General features: G+C 47.5%; 5 protein-coding genes across 5 annotated transcripts; 4 read left to right on the top strand and 1 right to left on the bottom strand.

The window, feature by feature from the left end:
* The first annotated feature begins 1,609 nt into the window (after nt 1-1,609).
* Nucleotides 1,610-7,115, top strand: GGS25DRAFT_30158 (tricalbin). The gene is made up of 4 exons (XM_049257657.1): nt 1,610-2,523; nt 2,595-2,907; nt 2,973-5,641; nt 5,701-7,115. The coding sequence occupies exons 1-4, from the start codon at nt 2,332-2,334 to the stop codon at nt 7,006-7,008; spliced, it is 4,482 nt and encodes a 1,493-aa protein (XP_049121350.1). The 5' UTR covers nt 1,610-2,331; the 3' UTR covers nt 7,009-7,115.
* A 462-nt stretch (nt 7,116-7,577) lies between these two features.
* Nucleotides 7,578-8,784, top strand: GGS25DRAFT_527127 (uncharacterized protein). The gene has a single exon (XM_049265064.1). The coding sequence runs from the start codon at nt 7,638-7,640 to the stop codon at nt 8,715-8,717; it is 1,080 nt and encodes a 359-aa protein (XP_049121349.1). The 5' UTR covers nt 7,578-7,637; the 3' UTR covers nt 8,718-8,784.
* Nucleotides 8,785-9,305: 521 nt separating this feature from the next.
* On the top strand, nt 9,306-10,378 carry GGS25DRAFT_527123 (uncharacterized protein; the record flags this gene model as incomplete). Its single annotated transcript, XM_049265063.1, has 2 exons — nt 9,306-9,393; nt 9,500-10,378. 2 exons carry the CDS (start codon nt 9,306-9,308, stop codon nt 10,036-10,038), a joined length of 627 nt encoding a protein of 208 aa, XP_049121348.1. The 3' UTR covers nt 10,039-10,378.
* A 479-nt stretch (nt 10,379-10,857) lies between these two features.
* On the bottom strand, nt 10,858-13,270 carry GGS25DRAFT_516864 (uncharacterized protein; the record flags this gene model as incomplete). Its single annotated transcript, XM_049263285.1, has 6 exons — nt 10,858-11,691; nt 11,750-11,836; nt 11,897-12,222; nt 12,286-12,664; nt 12,738-13,105; nt 13,156-13,270. The coding sequence occupies 6 exons, from the start codon at nt 13,268-13,270 to the stop codon at nt 10,858-10,860; spliced, it is 2,109 nt and encodes a 702-aa protein (XP_049121347.1).
* Nucleotides 13,271-17,251: 3,981 nt separating this feature from the next.
* On the top strand, nt 17,252-17,800 carry GGS25DRAFT_516863 (uncharacterized protein; the record flags this gene model as incomplete). The annotated part of the gene is made up of 2 exons (XM_049263284.1): nt 17,252-17,393; nt 17,514-17,800. The coding sequence occupies 2 exons, from the start codon at nt 17,252-17,254 to the stop codon at nt 17,798-17,800; spliced, it is 429 nt and encodes a 142-aa protein (XP_049121346.1).
* Between the last annotated feature and the right edge of the window lie 69 nt (nt 17,801-17,869).

The following is a 17,869-nucleotide window of genomic DNA, read 5'->3' as shown; positions in this document are numbered from 1 at the left end:
TGATAAACTCGCAGAGTGTCCTTTTTAAACGAAACTCGGTTGTTGAATGCGATGGATGCGATGGATGCGATGTTATGCGATAGGGCGACAGTGTCGTGTTGGGGATGCTGTGTACGACATGGAAAGTAAAGTACACATGTTCCACTCGCATGCGTTCCACGTGTGAAACTTGGCTGCTAAAGCGTACATACATAGCGCCTGCCCTGACGAACAATGAGCTAACCTACTGTATTGTACATCCAGCAGCAGGGTGCAGGGGTTACCTACATATTGATCAATCATCAATGATACTACTAGTACTACTACTATGTAGTTACCTGGGTAGGTACATACAACTTTGATTGAACTTGCAGAGAACTTGGCACCAAATACTACATACAGTATGTTTGTACTAGACACCTAACATCATTGACAATGCCGTTCCAAGGCCAGCTACATGCACACACATATTCCATACTAGGTATGTAATAGGTGTATGTAAGCTGACGAGGGCAATTAAATACACACATGACCCAATTCTCCTGCGTATCTAGTTTTGATTCTCGTTTTCGGTTTCTTCTATTATTATTACTTATTAAAATGAATAGTTTAAAAGTGTAAGCAACGGTATTCGGCACTGAAAATGACGACGGAGATCGCCCCGCAATTTGAGCCAGACAAACCATCGCGCCGGATTTTTCATAGTCCTGAGCGGAATTGCGACACTTTTCACGTGTTGCCGTAGTCCCGGCCTGATGGTCGCACCAGGATACTCACGGGAAAACGTTAGGTTATTCTATTATCGTTCTTATATGTAGTACATGTAGGCACCTATGCAGAGATTATTTAAATCGGAAACGGATCAGCTTAAAAGGAGTGGCTGGGAAGCTCTTTGATCTTGGGTCCCCCTGTGATTGATCGTTGCAGCGATCACCCGACTGCGAGCAATAAGAAAGTAGAAATAGCGCTTGTGGCTAGCCATTGTGCAGCTGAGGCTATGTTTTTTTCTTGATTACATGTACATTATCTCGTATGACCATCATCATTTATACATACATGTGTACATATTTACATGTAGCCTGATGTAGGTCCATGCTACAGAGTGGTAGTGGAGCAATAGATGTATGTAAAATGATGCCAATCTGCAGATGTTGAAATAAATAGAACTCTTGATTTGCTCAAAATCAAGGTTTATGTTGTCCATCAATCCAACCTAAAAATGGTATCAAAGGTACATGCATCGACTAAATATGTATGTACCTAGTAGTATCAATGTATAACTTCACGACGTATTGATAATGTACCATCTAGTTCAACTTTCCTAATATCTAAAGTTGCTTAAAGTCAAACTACCTTGCTTAGGTATCTACGGAACATCTAGATTTGTGCGTGCTTTCATGAAAGGAGGTACCTCATTGGTCGGGGTGAGCGAGCTAGCGGCTGCTTAGTGATATAATCCCTGGGGATATTTAGAAAGATTTCTAGGGATTCCTAGTAAGGATTACGTCGTTTGGAGCCAAGGTTGCTAGCTACTAGGTATGTAGTTACTAGGTAGCTACCTAGGATAGGTACTAGGTACTATTGTAGCTGGGAGGTAGCTGAGATAGGTACCACTTAAACTTCCAGAAACCAAGTGTCTTCCTTACATGTAATCCTTAAGCTTAGTTATTCGTAAAAAAAAGAAAGACAAGAAATTCATCGCCAGCTTCAACCATCTAGACCTACACACATCCATTGCCTTTCCTTTTCGTTCTCGTTTCGTTCTCTCTTCCCTTATACCTCTCACTTGTATTTATTAACATCGAAGTAACACGCCGCTTTTAAATTGGAAGTAACTTCTAAAGTTTATAGTTTGCTATTTACTGTTCTTGTTCACTGGCCTATCTGTTCGCCTTACCCTTATTTCCTTAGCTTTTCTTAGCTACATATACTTGGTACCTACTACCTACATACCTACCTACCTAGGTTACATACCAAATACCTGTTGTCGCTACGCACCAGTGCTATCTAAATCCTCAGGTTTTCGGTATTCTTACGTGCATGCGTAGGTACTTATTGTGCTACCAGTCGACCTTAGTAGATACCTACATAGTACTTAGAGCGACGTCTCCAGAGTCCCAGTGCTGACCTGACCTACCCGACCGACCCCTCTGTGTTACCCACCTTGTCACGTACGGAGAAGCTTCACACTCGTTAATACAACTCGATTTCCTTTCTAAACTTTATCATCACCCGGGCACCCTCAATGACTACACACCATTTACCCACCACTCAATACAACCATTGATATATCCTGTCCCTACGATTGAGCTAGCTGCTTAAGCAGCAATAGCGTCATTCAATTTAGTCGCCATGGCTACGGAGCGAGATGTCAGTGAACTGAAACAACAAGGGGCTATCGAGGCTGCTCGCGACCCGGAGTCTTCTGTCACTGCCGACGACGCCCAAAGGAAACTTGTGGATGAGAGTAAAAATGCAGGCGTGGCTGCTTTCACATTCGACCCAGATGCCAGCCCAGAGGAGAAGAAGGCTCAGGCCAAAGCTGTAGGTTACCAACGGCTTTCCAACGTTAACTTGTTAGTATATAGCATCTACTAATTGCATCATTCCTCTAGGCTAGCCCAAACGATCCCCGCCCTCACTCACGTAGACCGAAAGGTGTTGCCATCGCTACCGATGTTGACGATGGCACCAAAGCCAATTACGACCTACCCACCCCTTCAAAAGCTGGCGCTATTGAAATCCCCAAAGACAAGGATGGAAATCCAATCATGGACGGCAATACCATTGAGGAGGAAGAAGACCTGGCTGCTAAGGTTGGGTGGACTCAACGGTTCGGCTGGCCGGAAGACAGTGTGATGGAGGGCGAGAGTCTCCTGGACCATTCTACCTGGCTAGACGACAAAGTTCCAGACGAGTACTTTGGAGGTTGGTATACCTCATCTCAACCCTTTTCTTCTCCGAGAGGTGTTTGCTAATTTCTGCCGTTGTAGAATGGTATCACAATGCCGCCGTGATCGTCTTTGCTTGTCTTTCCTCGTGGCTTGTTGCGGTGCTCGGTGGTGGCTTAGGCTGGGTCATCATTATTATGACTGTGTGCTCTACCTACTACCGAACATCGATTCGACGAGTCCGCCGAAACTTCCGTGATGACCTTACCCGCGAGATGGCCCTGAAAAGGCTGGATACCGACCACGAATCTGTTGAATGGATCAACTCATTTCTGGTGAAATTCTGGCCCATCTATCAGCCAGTTCTTGCCCAGACCGTCATAAATTCTGTTGACCAAGTTTTGAGTACCGCAACCCCTTCATTTCTTGATAGTCTGCGGCTGAAGACCTTTACTCTCGGATCCAAACCCCCAAGGATGGACCATGTCAAGACTTACCCCAAAGCAGAGGATGACACGGTCATAATGGATTGGAAGTTTAGCTTCACTCCAAATGACATAGAAGACATGACAGTCCGCCAGAAAAGAAACAGGATCAACCCGAAGGTTGTACTTGAAATCCGTATCGGCAAGGCCATGATTAGCAAGGGACTCGACGTCATCGTAGAAGATATGTCCTTCTCCGGCATCATGCGCCTCAAGATGAAGCTGCAGTTTCCCTTTCCCCATATTGAGAAGATCGAGATGTGCTTCCTCGAACGTCCTGTGATTGATTATGCTTGTAAGCCCCTGGGTGGCGAGACTTTTGGTTTTGATATCAACTTCATTCCTGGTTTGGAAAGCTTCATTCAAGAGCAGATTCATGGTAACCTAGCCCCAATGATGTATGCTCCAAATGTCTTCCCCATTGAGGTAGCCAAGATGCTCGCTGGTTCTCCTGTCGACCAGGCTATTGGTGTGGTTGCGATCACGCTTCACGGAGCTCAGGGTCTCAAAAACCCTGACAATTTCGCTGGCAATCCAGATCCTTACACGGTTGTAACCTTGAATAAGCGAGCGCCTCTTGCTCAAACCAAGGTCATCAAGGACACTCCGAACCCTAGATGGAATGAAACCCACTATGTCATTATCACCTCGTTCACCGATTCGCTCGACCTCATGGTGTACGACTACAATGATTTCCGAAAGGACAAAGAGCTCGGCATTGCGTCGTTCCCGCTCGAGAGGGTCGAAGAGATTGGTGTGTACGAGAATGAGCGCATGGAGGTCATTGCGAATGGTAAAGCCCGAGGTGTGCTTAACGCTGATATTCGATTTTTCCCTGTCTTGGAACCCGTCGAACATGAGGGCAAAGAAGAACCACCACCAGAATCCAACACAGGAATTCTACGGTATACCATTGAACAAGCAAAGGATCTTGATGGCACTAAGAGCTTGGTTGGATTGCTCAACCCATATGCTGCTCTGCTTCTCAACGGCAAAGAGATTCACCAGACGAAGAAGCTCAAGCGTACCAACAATCCGATCTGGGACAATGGATCCAAAGAGATTCTTATCACAGACCGAAAGAACGCTAAACTGGGGCTTGCAATCAAAGACGATCGTGATATTGCCGGCGACCAGCTTATTGGTACATACCAGATCAAGCTCGACGACATGCTCGAAATGATGGAGAAGGGCCACGATTGGTACAACTTGGCAGGGGTCAAGACTGGACGGGCAAAACTAACCGCGCAATGGAAACCCGTTGCCCTCTCTGGTGTACTAGCAGGCACCGGAGGTTATCAAACTCCTATTGGCGTCATGCGTCTCCATTTCAAGGGCGCTCGTGACCTTCGGAATTTCGAGACTATGGGTAAATCGGATCCGTACGTTCGCGTGCTACTCTCTGGTATCGAGAAAGGTCGAACAGTAACACATCGCAACACGCTTAGCCCCGAGTGGGACGAAGTTCTTTACGTGCCAATGCACTCGGGTAGGGATCGTCTAGCTCTCGAAGTCATGGACGCAGAAAAGATGGGCAAGGATCGTAGCCTGGGTTTGGTTGAGATTTTCGCTGGCGACTACATTTCTCAAGACGAGACCAACGAATACCTCGTCCACGATACGAAGAAGGTGCACGAAGATGGTCTCCGATTACATGGAAAGGGCATCGCAAAAGGCACCCTTATCTATACTGTCTCGTTTTACCCATGCCTAAACGTCGCAGATCCCGAAGAGGAAGAAGAAGAGGAAGAGAAGGACAAAGACGCAAGCCCGGAAGCACCCAAGCAATCGCTTGATGTCCCTCGTTCATTAGATGCCGGGAAGATCTCTTCACTTGAGAGGAAGGAGAACGGTAAGGAACCAATAACGCCAACTTCGCCAGCTATGCCCAAATCACCAGCCTCTGTCAATTCGACTACTTCAGAGCGTAAATCTCGCGAAACGCCAAGGTTCCCTCCCAAGGTTCATCTTAGCCCACAGGAGTTGCTCAAACATGAGTCCGGATTTCTCATCTTCAAGCTACTCGATGCAGAAATGCCGAAAAGTGGAACGCATCTCGAAATCTATACCGACGATATGCTATACCCCTCTTACATCTCAGGTACAGCCAAACATAAGAACTTTAAGTTTGATGAGATTGGTGATTGCTTCATTCGCGAACTAGAGTTTTCACGTCTCAGTCTCAAAGTAAGAGAGAAACGCGAAAAGCCAGGTGAAGAGCGTGACGAAGATCATACCGTTGCCCGCTTAACAGGAAACACTCTAGAGACTCTCAAACAATGCCTTGTAAGTTGTCATGTAGAGCAAATCCAAAAACTAGCGAGGTCCTTTACTAACCATCCTAGAACAACCCAACCTTCTTGAAGCTCAAAGACGAAGAGAACAGAACTGCGATGGTTAAGGTCAGCTTGAAATATATCCCTGTCAAGATGCAGCTAGATCCCAGTGAGAGCATCAATAACATGGGTAACCTACGCGTCGATATCCTAGATGCGGCAGATTTACCCCCGGCCGACTCAAACGGAAAAAGTGACCCCTATTGCAAGTTTGAACTTAACGGACAGGATGTATTCAAAACCAAGACGCAGAAAAAGACGCTCAACCCCGTATGGAACGAGTTCTTCGAGGTTGCCATACCATCACGAACCGCCGCTAAATTTACCTGCAAAGTATACGACTACGACTTCGCAGACAAGCCCGATTTCTTGGGCGGAACCGATATCAATCTTGAGCAGCTTGATCCGTTTAGGGCCCAGGAACTTAAATTGCTTCTAGATGGAAAATCTGGCGTCATCAGATTGCGACTTCTCTTCAAGCCTGACTACGTCACACGCTCCCGGCTGGGTACTGGTACGTTTGCGGGCACATTCGGTGGCCCTGGCAGAATCGTGACTGGCGTTGTCGGTGCCCCCGTCAAAGGAGGCGTCGCAGTAGCCGGTGCTGTCGGTCACGGAGTTGGCAAAGGCGCCAGTTTCATCAAGCGTGGATTCCGAGGCAAGAAGGATGATGATGGTAACGGCCTTACCTTGACATCCAGCAATGAGATTCCTACAATCGTTACAAATGGTCCCGAGGCTTCCGCGGCTATTCCAGGTGTTAGACGCGCCACGGGCTTGGGTGTGGACGGTGAGTCCGCTCGACCTATTACCCCTAATGGCCAAAAGGCCCATGCACGAAATCCTAGCATGGGTGGAGTCTCCATCCATAGCTTGGCCCCTGGGACGGCTGGTTCTGGAACCGCTACTTTCACTATAGTGTCTGCATCAGGATACCCTTCATCGTCAGATATATACGTCCTAATCAAGCAGCTAACTCCTAAGGAGAGGACGATTGCCAAGACCAAGCATCATGAGTCCCCTGAGGTTATCCGGTTCGACGAAACGTTCAAGCACGTTTGCTCTCCCGATACTCAGTTCCGCATCGAAGTCAAAAACCATCATACATTTGGTAGCGACGACGATCTAGGCGAGGCCCTATACTTTGTAGATGAGGGTGGTAGTGGTGAGAAGGAGATCAGAGTTGGTACTGGAATCGTGGTTATCAAGAGCACATTTGTGGATAGTAACACAGAGAGCCCGAGGGGTGGTGGCATCCGAAGAAGTTTCCTAAGTAAGAAAGAAACCAGGTCAAGCCGAGAAGAGACGCCGACCTAATAACAAGACGTTAGGGCCTACTGCCGTGGTGTTCGGGAGGTTAAAATCATTACAGTAACGGGTTACGCGTCTGTTCCATCTGCGGAGTTTTTTCCTAATCAAAAGTAGATTTCTAATCATGATGAGGTTTTAACCTATCCACATAGTAATGATAAACTTGTTAAACACATGTTGAAGGTGTGATGATAGGGGGTCTGCAGTCAGCCTATCGAATCAACGACAATATTCTTGTGTTGTCATGGAGATAAGAGTTGTCTCACGTGGGGTTTTATATCCTGTGCTGAAGAACATGAGAGAAGCACAACTAAGGTGCCTGCAAGACATGTATATCTTCCTTCCCGAAGTACAGCTTGTGCCCCTTGTCTCGCTCATTCATAGCCGTCTAGGTTAGTAGGTAGATACCTATGTTTATCTTCTCGAAAGTCTTGGAAAGCTCGATCTGATTACTATGTAAATACTCTGGATCCAGCCATGTGGAAGGTCTCGAACATGCTCTCTCGGCACTCATCCATGAATTTAAATATTAGGCTGAGGAATTCAAAAGCTGATTGCAACTAGATATTAGCCATAACAAATATTCAGACATACCAGCAACCTTATCAACCTAACGTACACCCACGTCTAGAAAAATGAGTAACAAGGGAACGAAAAGTCCTAGGCACGCATCTTTGAAGAGATACGCCCCCTTCGAACCTTACCAGAATGTTAGCCTAGTAAAGAATGGGCACATCGCCCGACAACTACTAAACCATACTGTCGTGGCCTTCCACAACAGACGAGATAATGATCTAACCAAGGGGCAGATCGCGGCACGGGATGGCTTTGTTCAGAGGTTCAAGAGGCAGAGACGAGAGTATGGGAAGCAAATCAAGCCGGGCTCCTTGGCAAGCTTCGAGAACGACGTGAAGTATCTAGCAGCCAGGCTCGACCAATTCTTTTTCTTTAATGAGCTAGGGCCAAACATCAAAATTAAAGGCGGCTTGGATGTTGTCGGGGTAGACCACGCAGGGATCGAAAGCAAGATCGATGGGGAGACCTTCTCGTGCATGGTCCGCGGCCGCGAGCACACGCAGATCAACATTAACATTGGCTCAAACCACACACTATACAAACTCGACGCCATTGTTGGCCAGCTGATGCACGAGATGGTCCATGCGTACCTTCAGGTCTTTGCTTGCAACTGCTTCTGGTGTAGCAGGGATGCTCTCAACACAGTGGGCATCGAGCACGATGGTCACGGGTCCGTCTTTCTAATGCTCCACCGCCTCATCCTGACAGAGATGAGAAGGTGGGGGGACGATGGCTTGAAGACCCTGCTCTCGGAGGACTGCCCAGGGCAACTTATCAGCAAGAGTGCTAGAGGGCGGGCTCATGCTGTCTTCGCTCAGATGAGCAGCGAAGAGAAGGAAAAGTTCAACGGACTGCGCGCCAATGTTAGGAAAAACATCCTGATACGGTTTAACGATAAAGGGGACAGAGTCATAGTTGCGCCATCCCTGAAAATGAATCAGATACGCTGGGAAGATTCAAAGCGAACTGAGATAATGCGGCGTGAAGAGATGCGAAAAGAGATGATAAATGAGATAGCAGAGGAATCGTCTATTGATTCTGAGCGACAGGAGTATGGTGGCGAGGAGCATGGGGACGGGGATGCAGACTATGAGGAAGGAGAAGAGTATGATGAGGACTACACAGGCCAAACAGACTAATTTGCGTTGAATTCTCCGTCGTAGGTTGAATATTGATCTTTCCTGTGGCTTTTGCGCGACAACTGAGGCCATGCAATATCTTAGACGGGGGACAATGCAAGTGTCAAGGCACATCAAAGAAAAGGAAAGGGGGAATATCAGGATTAATACCAAATACTCTATTCAACAGCCGACTAGGTAGGTAGTAACTTAATTCAATGCTACGGAAAATAAAAGCAACGTGTGCTCCAAGGTTCGCTTCATACACGTGCTGTAGTGCATTGCTGCCATCTGATAGCATCAACTTACCTGAATTAGCCTACTAACTTGTTGAATTCCAACGACCTAAGCACAAGATGATCAGAGCCTCAACTCTAAAGCCCAGAATGAAACTTCGCTGGAGATCAGAGCATATCCCAGGCGAGAAGTATCCCAAAAGGATATGGGCCCAATCTTGTCCATAAATACCCCCAAAGGACTCTCTTTCTTCTTGCTCTGGATTTTCTTCAGACTCAACTCAGATTTCTTCATCGTAGCCTTCACAAACCAAGACTCCACAAGAATCACCAAGAACTACTGTTCTCTTTCTTTTTAAACTACATACTCACAATGAAGTTCTCTCAAGCCATCGTCAGCCTCGCTGGCATTGCCGGCGCTGCCAGCGCCGCTAAGTCCTACGCCGACCTCGGCAATGGCGGTAAGTGAAAAGCATACTACCCAACTCCCCTCCCCTCCCCTCCCCATTCTTCTTCAAGGATGAGGCGCACCAAGCTAACTCGACTGTTTTTCTTCTCAACCCCCAGCTTTCACCATCCCCATCGTCAACGGCACCCTCGACTTCGACGCCGCCGTCCGCCACGACTTGGAGATGAGCCTGCCCGCGGCCTCCGAGGAGGGCGTCGCCGCGGACCTCGCCAGCCGCGGGCAGCCCGGCACCTGCGACCCGCAGTTCCCCACGCGCAAGACCATCTGCCGCGTGCGCACCGTCTCGCGGAACGACTACCTGCGCGCCTACGCCAAGTTCATCGACTGGATCAACACGGGGCCGGACGCGGGCTGGATCCCCAAGCACAGCTGCAAGGCGATCGTGTTCGGGGAGGCGGCGGTGACGGCGTGCTCGCAGGGCGGCAAGAACCCCACGTGCCAGGCCGAGCTCGTCGAGGCCATGCGCGAGCTCGACTCCTACTGCTCGCCCACCGCCGGCGGCGACATCAAGATCCGCAAGTGGCTCAAGCGCTACTCCCGCCACAGCGTCCGCGACGCCGAGATCGACCACCCCGCCCTCTACGCCGTCGACGACGAGGAGCAGGAGGAGCAGGAGCAGCACCCCCACGACAACTAGAGAAGATAAGAAAGAGAGCCGCTTCGCTTTCTTTGAGCGCTGGAAAGCCAAGGCGGACTTTTTCTTAGGGGTGCTGGTCATCTGCTGGTATGTGGTTGGTTGGCTTTGAGGAAAGGAAGGGGTAAAGGGGAAGGGGGAGGGCAGGATTGGCGGCAGCGTAGATTGAGTAGGTAATTTGGATTTTGTTTTGTTTTTTTGTTGTTGGGGGGAGAGAGGAAAGGTAATGGGAAAAGAGGTGGAATTTTGTTGTAACCTATCCATTCGGATCTTAGTATTTCCTATGTAATAATCACAGCTGCCCTCCCCAAAAGCTTTAAATTTCCCAAGTGCCTGAGTGAAAAATGTTTTGAGTGTGAGGATGAAGTGATGTAGGTTAGGTATTTATAGTTGATTAAATGCCAAGACTTTACCCCTATTCGTGCTAAAAGATGACACGGCTGCGAAACGGCAACTTACCTAGGCCTTATTGCTTCTTGTTAGTATGTATCTTTTATAATAAACTCCTAGTCCATTAATTAGAATGGAATTGTACATAATATCATGCTATCCAGAAAGCAGCTATCAATCGCATCGCACATGTTCCACTTTCGACGTAGTCAACATAATTCATATCAGACGTATGTACCTAAAGTAATACCTACACAGTTAAGGGGGCCATCAATACCACAAACCTATGTCTCAACTAACCCATGCTCTCTTTCTTTCTCTTTCTATCCTCTTCGAGAATGATCATTCCCATATTCTAAAATTCTTATGTTCTCATTGTCATCTATAACAATATTCCTTCTAGGCATGTACCTACCAGGCACTTAACCTCTATCAACTCGACAAATCCATCTTAGCCAAGTTAACGACAGGAAAATGCGCCATGTGTATCTTGGCACTCCCGAACGGCACCAGTCGGGCGACAAAAGGCTTTCCGACAACCTTTGTCTCGAGCGGTGGATCAGCCGCAGTGTCGAACTCGAGCGGCCAGTCAATCTCGACGGCAGCGATGCGAAGCTCTACGGGTGGGGCACCAAGGTCCCAGATAGGGTTTGACAGGGTCGACACATCTGCAACCACGGCCTTGACCTGCGACGGGTCGATGGCGATGTTCCATTTGCTCTGGGGCTCGATGATGTGGTCGTGCGTGTGAGGCGAGGTGCTGTTACTATACAGCGCCTCGCCCGTGTACGATACGGGGGTTATCTCCGTCACCTTGGCGTCGATGTACAGACTATAGAGCAGCGGTCCATAGTATATGGCAGCGGTGTTGTTGGCCCTCGTGACCACCCGAGGCTCCGTCTCGAGGTTGATGTTAAAGTTGCTAAGGCCTCTGCTGACCTGGATCTTCTGCAGCCCCTGGTCCGACGGAGAAATCGGGTTGCTGGAGGTACTTCCGGGTCCGGTGATGGTGCTGGACTTGTCTGCCCAGCCTGGAATGCGGACGTAGAACGTAAAGTCAGACGCAGAAGTGATCGAGTATTTCAGGTTCATTCCGAACGGGTAGTTGGTATCAGCCTGGATAGATACTAGGTTCCTGCCCCCCAATGAAGTAGTGACGCTTCCAGGGATCAGTAGGACATGAGCAATTCCTCCATCTTCCGTGAGGGTGAACGAGTTGGCGAGGAACTTTGGATATGCCTGAGGATGATTAACCGTACAGCATGGCTATGAAGAAAATTTAGCATTGACTCTTCAATAATTATTCAAGAGTAGTTCAACTCACGTAGTTAGGTTCCAGACCAAACACGTTGCCATGTGTTCCCACGTTTGCCCACATGTCGGGATACACTGATAAGTTACGTGACCAAGGCTATTAGACAAAAATAGATCAGCTTAAATTCTCTAGAGCTTCGAGACCTTCTTGGCTTACCTGGTTTTCCTGCTGCACATATTGGTGCGACCACCAATCCGGGAAGATCGATCCAGGCAGAGCGTTGAATGCGACTTCTTCGGTCCAGTCCGCCAAGTCGTTGTCGCCAAGGTATTGGTAAATATAGGCCATAGAAAATGCCAACTCTGCAGCGGTGCACAGTTCTGCCCCTCTGATTGGGTTGAGGTCAGTGACAAATTCGTCCGCAATGATGGTTCCGGCTAAAGACTTGTGGTATTGCGATAACAAATCAACCGCCGTTCTTGTCTGTGTCTTTAAGGCCTCGTCGTGGGTCATCCGATATATCGCAAGGGGATATCGTAAGCCTAGTCGTGTCAGTCGGTCTTCTAACCTTGGTGAGTGCCGCGATTTGTTCTAGATCTCCATACCTTCTGCCATGTTCACACCATGATTGAACAAGCCTTTGTAGGGCTCGTTTCGTGGAGTGTATGTGACTTCTGGGTATACCCCTTTTACCCAGAAAGTTCTCCAGTCGCTGCTAGCTTTAACGCTTCCCTCAATCATGAGTTCCATGGTCTCCCAAATCAGTTGCGAGTTGTTTCGAGGGTGATTTTCATAAAGCCACTGAAGTGGAATATGCATCTCGTGAGCTCGCATAGGGCCGAACCCATCATTGTCAATATCTTGGCCCTCCTGCTGAATGAGGCCGGTGAAATTATTTTTTAGCATGCTATTGGCGATATGTATATATCGATGCATAGAATCCACAATCCTGTCCGTTTGCGAAGGGTCCGCTTGGGCATATTGCTGTAATAGTTAGTCCAAGCCGCACTTGACAATTCCTAGCCCAGTGGAAAGTCAATAGAAAGATAATATCTACCATTAACCCCAGCAAGAAGTAGCATCGACCCCATAAGCCTCGACTCTCAACAGTTATCTCAGGTCCAAGCCAGCCATCAGCCTGTTGGTGATCTAGGACGTAGTCCATAAAGGAGTAAACTTGCCCCTTGAGCCTAGGGTCGTCTAATCCAAAAGCGAGGGGCACAAGGCCATTGAACCAGTACGGGGCCGATTCACGCAGTGCCGAGTACTCGGATGAGCCGCCTATCCACGAGGAGTCATGGACAAATCGGTAGAAGTCAAACATGTTCCCCGCAAGCCCGTAAGATTCTAATTGAAGTTGGTCTTTGAACCATCCTCGTGGCTTGATGGTACCAAGGGGGAAAGACTGGTGTATCGGTTGTACAACTATGTAAGTGTGAGTGTAAACCTTACGTTGAGTATACCGCCAAACTTACGGCTAGAGGTATCCCTTTTCAAGCCCGAACTACCTTTAAGGTCCTGCGGCAAGGCAAATCCAGATACGATGAGAAGGGAGGCAGTGAATGCCTTCCCTATGATTGAGGCAGCCATCCGTGTAAGAGTACTAGGTAGGCTAGTAGCTAAGACAACATGGACAAATTAGGAAAATTAGGTATTACAATGTGGTGGTAATGCCGGTAAGCATATGTTTTCCAAAAGACAAAGAAACTTCTATGATGAGGCGGTCTGCCTTTAAATGCGGTATATTGAACGAGAATGCAAAGCGGCTAACTCTTAAAAAGCAGAGGAATGCTGCGTGAGTAGATCCACAACAAAGGCAAGGGATACTACTTAGGGTAGGTACTTAACTTCATCTCTCTGGATAGAAGGAGTGACTATATACGATAACATTAAACATTTGACATGTTCAGTCAAGGGGAGCCCACGAGTTTATCTACTTAGTGCCGATATGCGTAACATCTCATCGCTCTTCCCCTCGAGTTCGGCACGTACAGGGAAGTCGGCGGTAGGGCTATGTAGCTCTATGTATCTGCGTACGCAGGATATGTAGCATCGTAGAGTCGTATAAATAATTACATACGGCATACATACTACCTAGGTGGGTGGGTGTGCCTGCTAACTGTGCCCTTTCTCCAAGAGAGCAATTGTAGGTTGCCCCCCTTTAGCGGCCGGTTGGGCCCTTGGCGCGTACAACGCATGACAGAGTCACGCAGCAGGGAATAACCCTTTGAAGAGGTCAAGTCTATTCCCAGCTCGTGATTGGATCCAAGTGTGCGTCTTGCCTAGGCCGTCTTGTCAAGTCATTTTATTTCCCCTGTAGATCTTTTGGAGAAAAGCAAGTGTCGAAGTCGTACAACTTGCGCCTCGTAAACCTGTACCTGCCAAGGTATATACAAACGGAATTCGGTGTCGCATGAGTATAAGTAGGAATATTCAAGTTAGGTATGTATGTGCGATCGACAATATCCAAATTAAAAAATAAAAAAAAGAATTGAAAAAGTTTCGTTTTATTGCTCCAGATAGCAACAAAGATGGACTCGGGTACCTATAATACGACATCCCAGGCTTACCCTTACTTACTTCAGACAGGCCAACAAGGATACCCCTTACGTCCATTCTTCCCCCACACGACTCCAATTCCAACAGCGGTCAAGGCGGGTCTGGGGTATCGGGGGGGTTATGTCATGAATTCCAAGGTTACCCCAGTTATCACATGGACAACGATATTAACTTTGGTCCGGGTATCAGATACGATATGTTAATTTCCTTTCAGATAATCCGACTTTCCATGGCACTACTAGTTATATCGTATTACCTAATTACCTCCCGCCAACCTAGGTAAGTACTAAGGTATTTAGTAGGCGGACGTCCGATTAGCGTGATGCGGCATAGATCGGTTCATCAATCCCATGTTCCTACTAGCCGCCGTAATGCATTGCCGGCTTGATATCTCCTACTATGTACTATATGCCGACCCCAAGACCGCTTAGAAATCCCGAAAGTAGGTGAGCCTCACATGGCCCCATCTACAACACCAGCCAACCTTTCCTAGGGAATCGACGACTTGATCTAGAAGCTTGCTTTTAAGACATCCCAAGTCTAGACCGTGCTATACAGGTACTGACTTTGGCAACCTTGTCAGAGTCCTGGATTTACACGTGCCTACAACATGTTATCCCATGTCAACTTGACTTTTCTCTGTCAGATCGAATATGCATATCAGATGTATATTTTTCGGTTACGCAAACCATGTCACCGGTGCAACCGGCAAGGTATGTAAGTTGATAATCACACATCGAAGCCAAAACAGACTTGTGGGCTTCAAAGGCACCTTCAACACGGAACAATATTCCTACGCCAATATATGATTTTGGGACTCGTTCCATACCTACCTTAACATTCGCTATGTATGAATTTCACATACTTACATAACTCTTAATAGCTCTTAGCCGAATTCGAGGACGAGATGTAGGTGATATGATTAGCTGGGTCTCGGCTCGGTGATGCATAGGCAGGCGCTAAGGAGTGCCGTAGGATTGATCTGCTGGCGCTGCTGCAAGGCTTACAGTAGGATGCCTTCAAGATGCATTGCAGTGTGCATATCCATGCATATTGAATAGTAGCGCGCTACTATAATTCGTCTCGGGCCCGCCTCCTACTTGAGCAAAGTGGATTGAAGACGAAAAACCCCATTGAAGACGCCTCTACAGGATATGTGGCTTGCCTGATGCGTTAGCCAATGAGGTTCGCCCCCCTTAACGTCGCGTCGGTTCTGATGATTTCTGCAGGTTTTTTGGTGCGACATCATTCAATATATAGGCGTAAGCGAGTTTTACTGCCCTGTCAAGTCAGAACGTATTACCTATTACCGATTACTCGATCGGCCAGTCAAAATAAAGGGGGCCACGTTCGGATAAGAGGGATGCTTCTTTAAGTGAGAAGCGGTTAAAAAAGAGTTCAGGCCCAACCCAAAAGGTTTACCACCTCATCATCTAGCAAACATAAAAGGAGAGAAGGCTGAGTAACAAAAAAGCAGACGTGCTCATTAGGACAGCCCAAGACACAAAGCCACCAATTTCAACCCGGACACGTTTACCACGCGAAGACGAACGGGTTCCTTTCCGATCCATAATTTGTTTCACGGCCGATATTACCACACTTTTTTAGGTAACGGAAAGACCCGAGATTTGAGTGCCTCTCAGAGCCGCAAGTCTTAGTTATGCCCATGGGTGTTTAAGATATATTACTCGAAGACGGGAAAGTACCGAATCTCAGGTTCTAATCCTTCACTTTCGTTGCCCATACAACGTACACAGAAATTTACAGCCATGCGATTCTAGGGTAGTGTTTCTTGTCGAAACGTTAAAACGCAATATAGGTATGTAATCAATCGATGATACGATGTCTCGGTACGTGCTATTTAACCATAGGTAGTACTACGTGAGACGAGGGTCAGTTCCTCTGTTCAATATATCTAACACATATATGCATGCCGGTTCGAAGATAGAAAATGGAGAAACTTGCCGTAAGCTAATACGTTTGAATAGGTTCTACTAAAACGGAGTGTAAGGCTGGATGGTGTGAGAGCCTCACCAGGAAGTTGTCTATCAGCTCGATTACAAGATCTTTACAACTTAACATAACCAGTCTCTAAACCGGGAACAGAGGCACTATTTATCTTGGCACTCATTGACGATTCCTACGGGGGTCAAGCAATGAGCCAGTCACAACTCACCATCTTATCGGTGGATGAGAAGCTAGAATTACGTCAGGCCACTGATAAGTACTAAGTAGGAATTCTACACCATAGCTTTCATGTAAGTAGAAAGCATCAGGTACGGCTGAATTGCTCAGGCACGGGGGATATGGGAGCAATTGGTTAGAATATAATACTAATCAACCTTGGCAATGGCATTCTAGAATGCCGTATGAAGTTTTTGACGAGATATCATTGGCCACCTGAAAGGCATTGCGATTCCGATGCGGTGGTGGCTGAATTTCGATGCGCCGATACGATAGTATCTAGTATCACTTTGTATCAATGGATGTATTTGGTACTAGAACGCTTGAACAGGGATATACCAGACATCGGACAGGTACAGGTACAGTCAGGTTATCTATGTAATTTCTAACATGTTTTAAAAGTACCGAGGAAGCTACCATTGAAGGTGAAGATTGCAGCTGCCCTCAATGCTCATTCAATGTTCATCGCAAATACAAATTTTGGAACATTGACCAATAAGCAAACCTCAACGTCCTTCCTAATTCTTATTTCCCCCAACTTCCACTTTCACTTACAAACATAAACATCACATAATACAGGTATGTAATACTCAACATTTACCAATCCTACCTACCTATTCATAGCCATATATGCCTCATTCGCCTACTTAAGGTAGTTATGAATGACTCGCATTGCCTGCCTAGACAAGGTGGTCTTTCCATCGGGTCTCTTCCGATCATCACAACCAAACCATTCTCCCCATCCACTTCAATTTCTACGCCTGATATCATTAGTTGCATACACGTAGCTTAAACCTTCAGCAGAATATCTATTATAAATCATTCACAATGACTACCCCCGAAGTGTCTCACGGCCGTGGTGGCGCGGGCAACATTAACCCCGATGACACCAAATATGTCGATGGTGAGATCGTACGACAGGGTCCCGAAGGCAGTCACGGCGATGGTGCCTTCAGCACCGGACGAGGAGGTATGTAATTCCTTATTTAGCATTCTTCGCATGTGCCTTTCCCCCTTTTCTTATCATTGCTCTTCCTCACCCGCCTGCCTAAATACTTCTTCGCTAACATACTACACTCCCGCACAACAGGAGCAGCTAACATTGCCGACGCCGACAAGCCTCCCGCGGCAATACGCGCTGACCAGGAAGTGGTCCCCGAAGAAGCCACACGGCCATCAATTGACCGCGAGAGCTTCCACGTTGGCCGTGGCGGCGCCGCCAACGTTCACCTGTCGGCTGAGGACGAGCAGCGCAAACAGCAGCAGCACGCAGCCAGTAAGGTCGTCGACAGCCCTGTCACTCCCGGCACTACCCCCAGCCACCAGGGCCTCGCGGACAAGCTCAAGCACAAGATTTTCGGCATCTTCAAGAAATAGATTTATTCCCACGTATGCATCTATTAGCCTATACTTCCTTCAATTACCTAGGCGGGTGTGCTCATATTG

This window comes from Hypoxylon fragiforme, assembly GCF_022984875.1.
Source record: "Hypoxylon fragiforme strain CBS 206.31 chromosome Unknown GGS25scaffold_1, whole genome shotgun sequence".
Lineage (NCBI taxonomy): Eukaryota > Fungi > Ascomycota > Sordariomycetes > Xylariales > Hypoxylaceae > Hypoxylon > Hypoxylon fragiforme.
The sequence above is the reverse complement of the archived record's forward strand: the minus strand, read 5'-3'. Positions and strand labels throughout refer to the sequence as shown.

Excerpts from the sequence above, each read along its gene's own strand:
- GGS25DRAFT_30158 (XM_049257657.1), top strand. The coding sequence starts at position 2,332 with ATGGCTACGGAGCGAGATGTCAGTGAACTGAAACAACAAGGGGCTATC. Across the intron at positions 2,524-2,594 it reads AGAAGGCTCAGGCCAAAGCT|GCTAGCCCAAACGATCCCCG; the intron begins GTAGGTTACCAA and ends TCATTCCTCTAG. Across the intron at positions 5,642-5,700 it reads AGACTCTCAAACAATGCCTT|AACAACCCAACCTTCTTGAA; the intron begins GTAAGTTGTCAT and ends TAACCATCCTAG.
- GGS25DRAFT_527127 (XM_049265064.1), top strand. The coding sequence starts at position 7,638 with ATGAGTAACAAGGGAACGAAAAGTCCTAGGCACGCATCTTTGAAGAGA.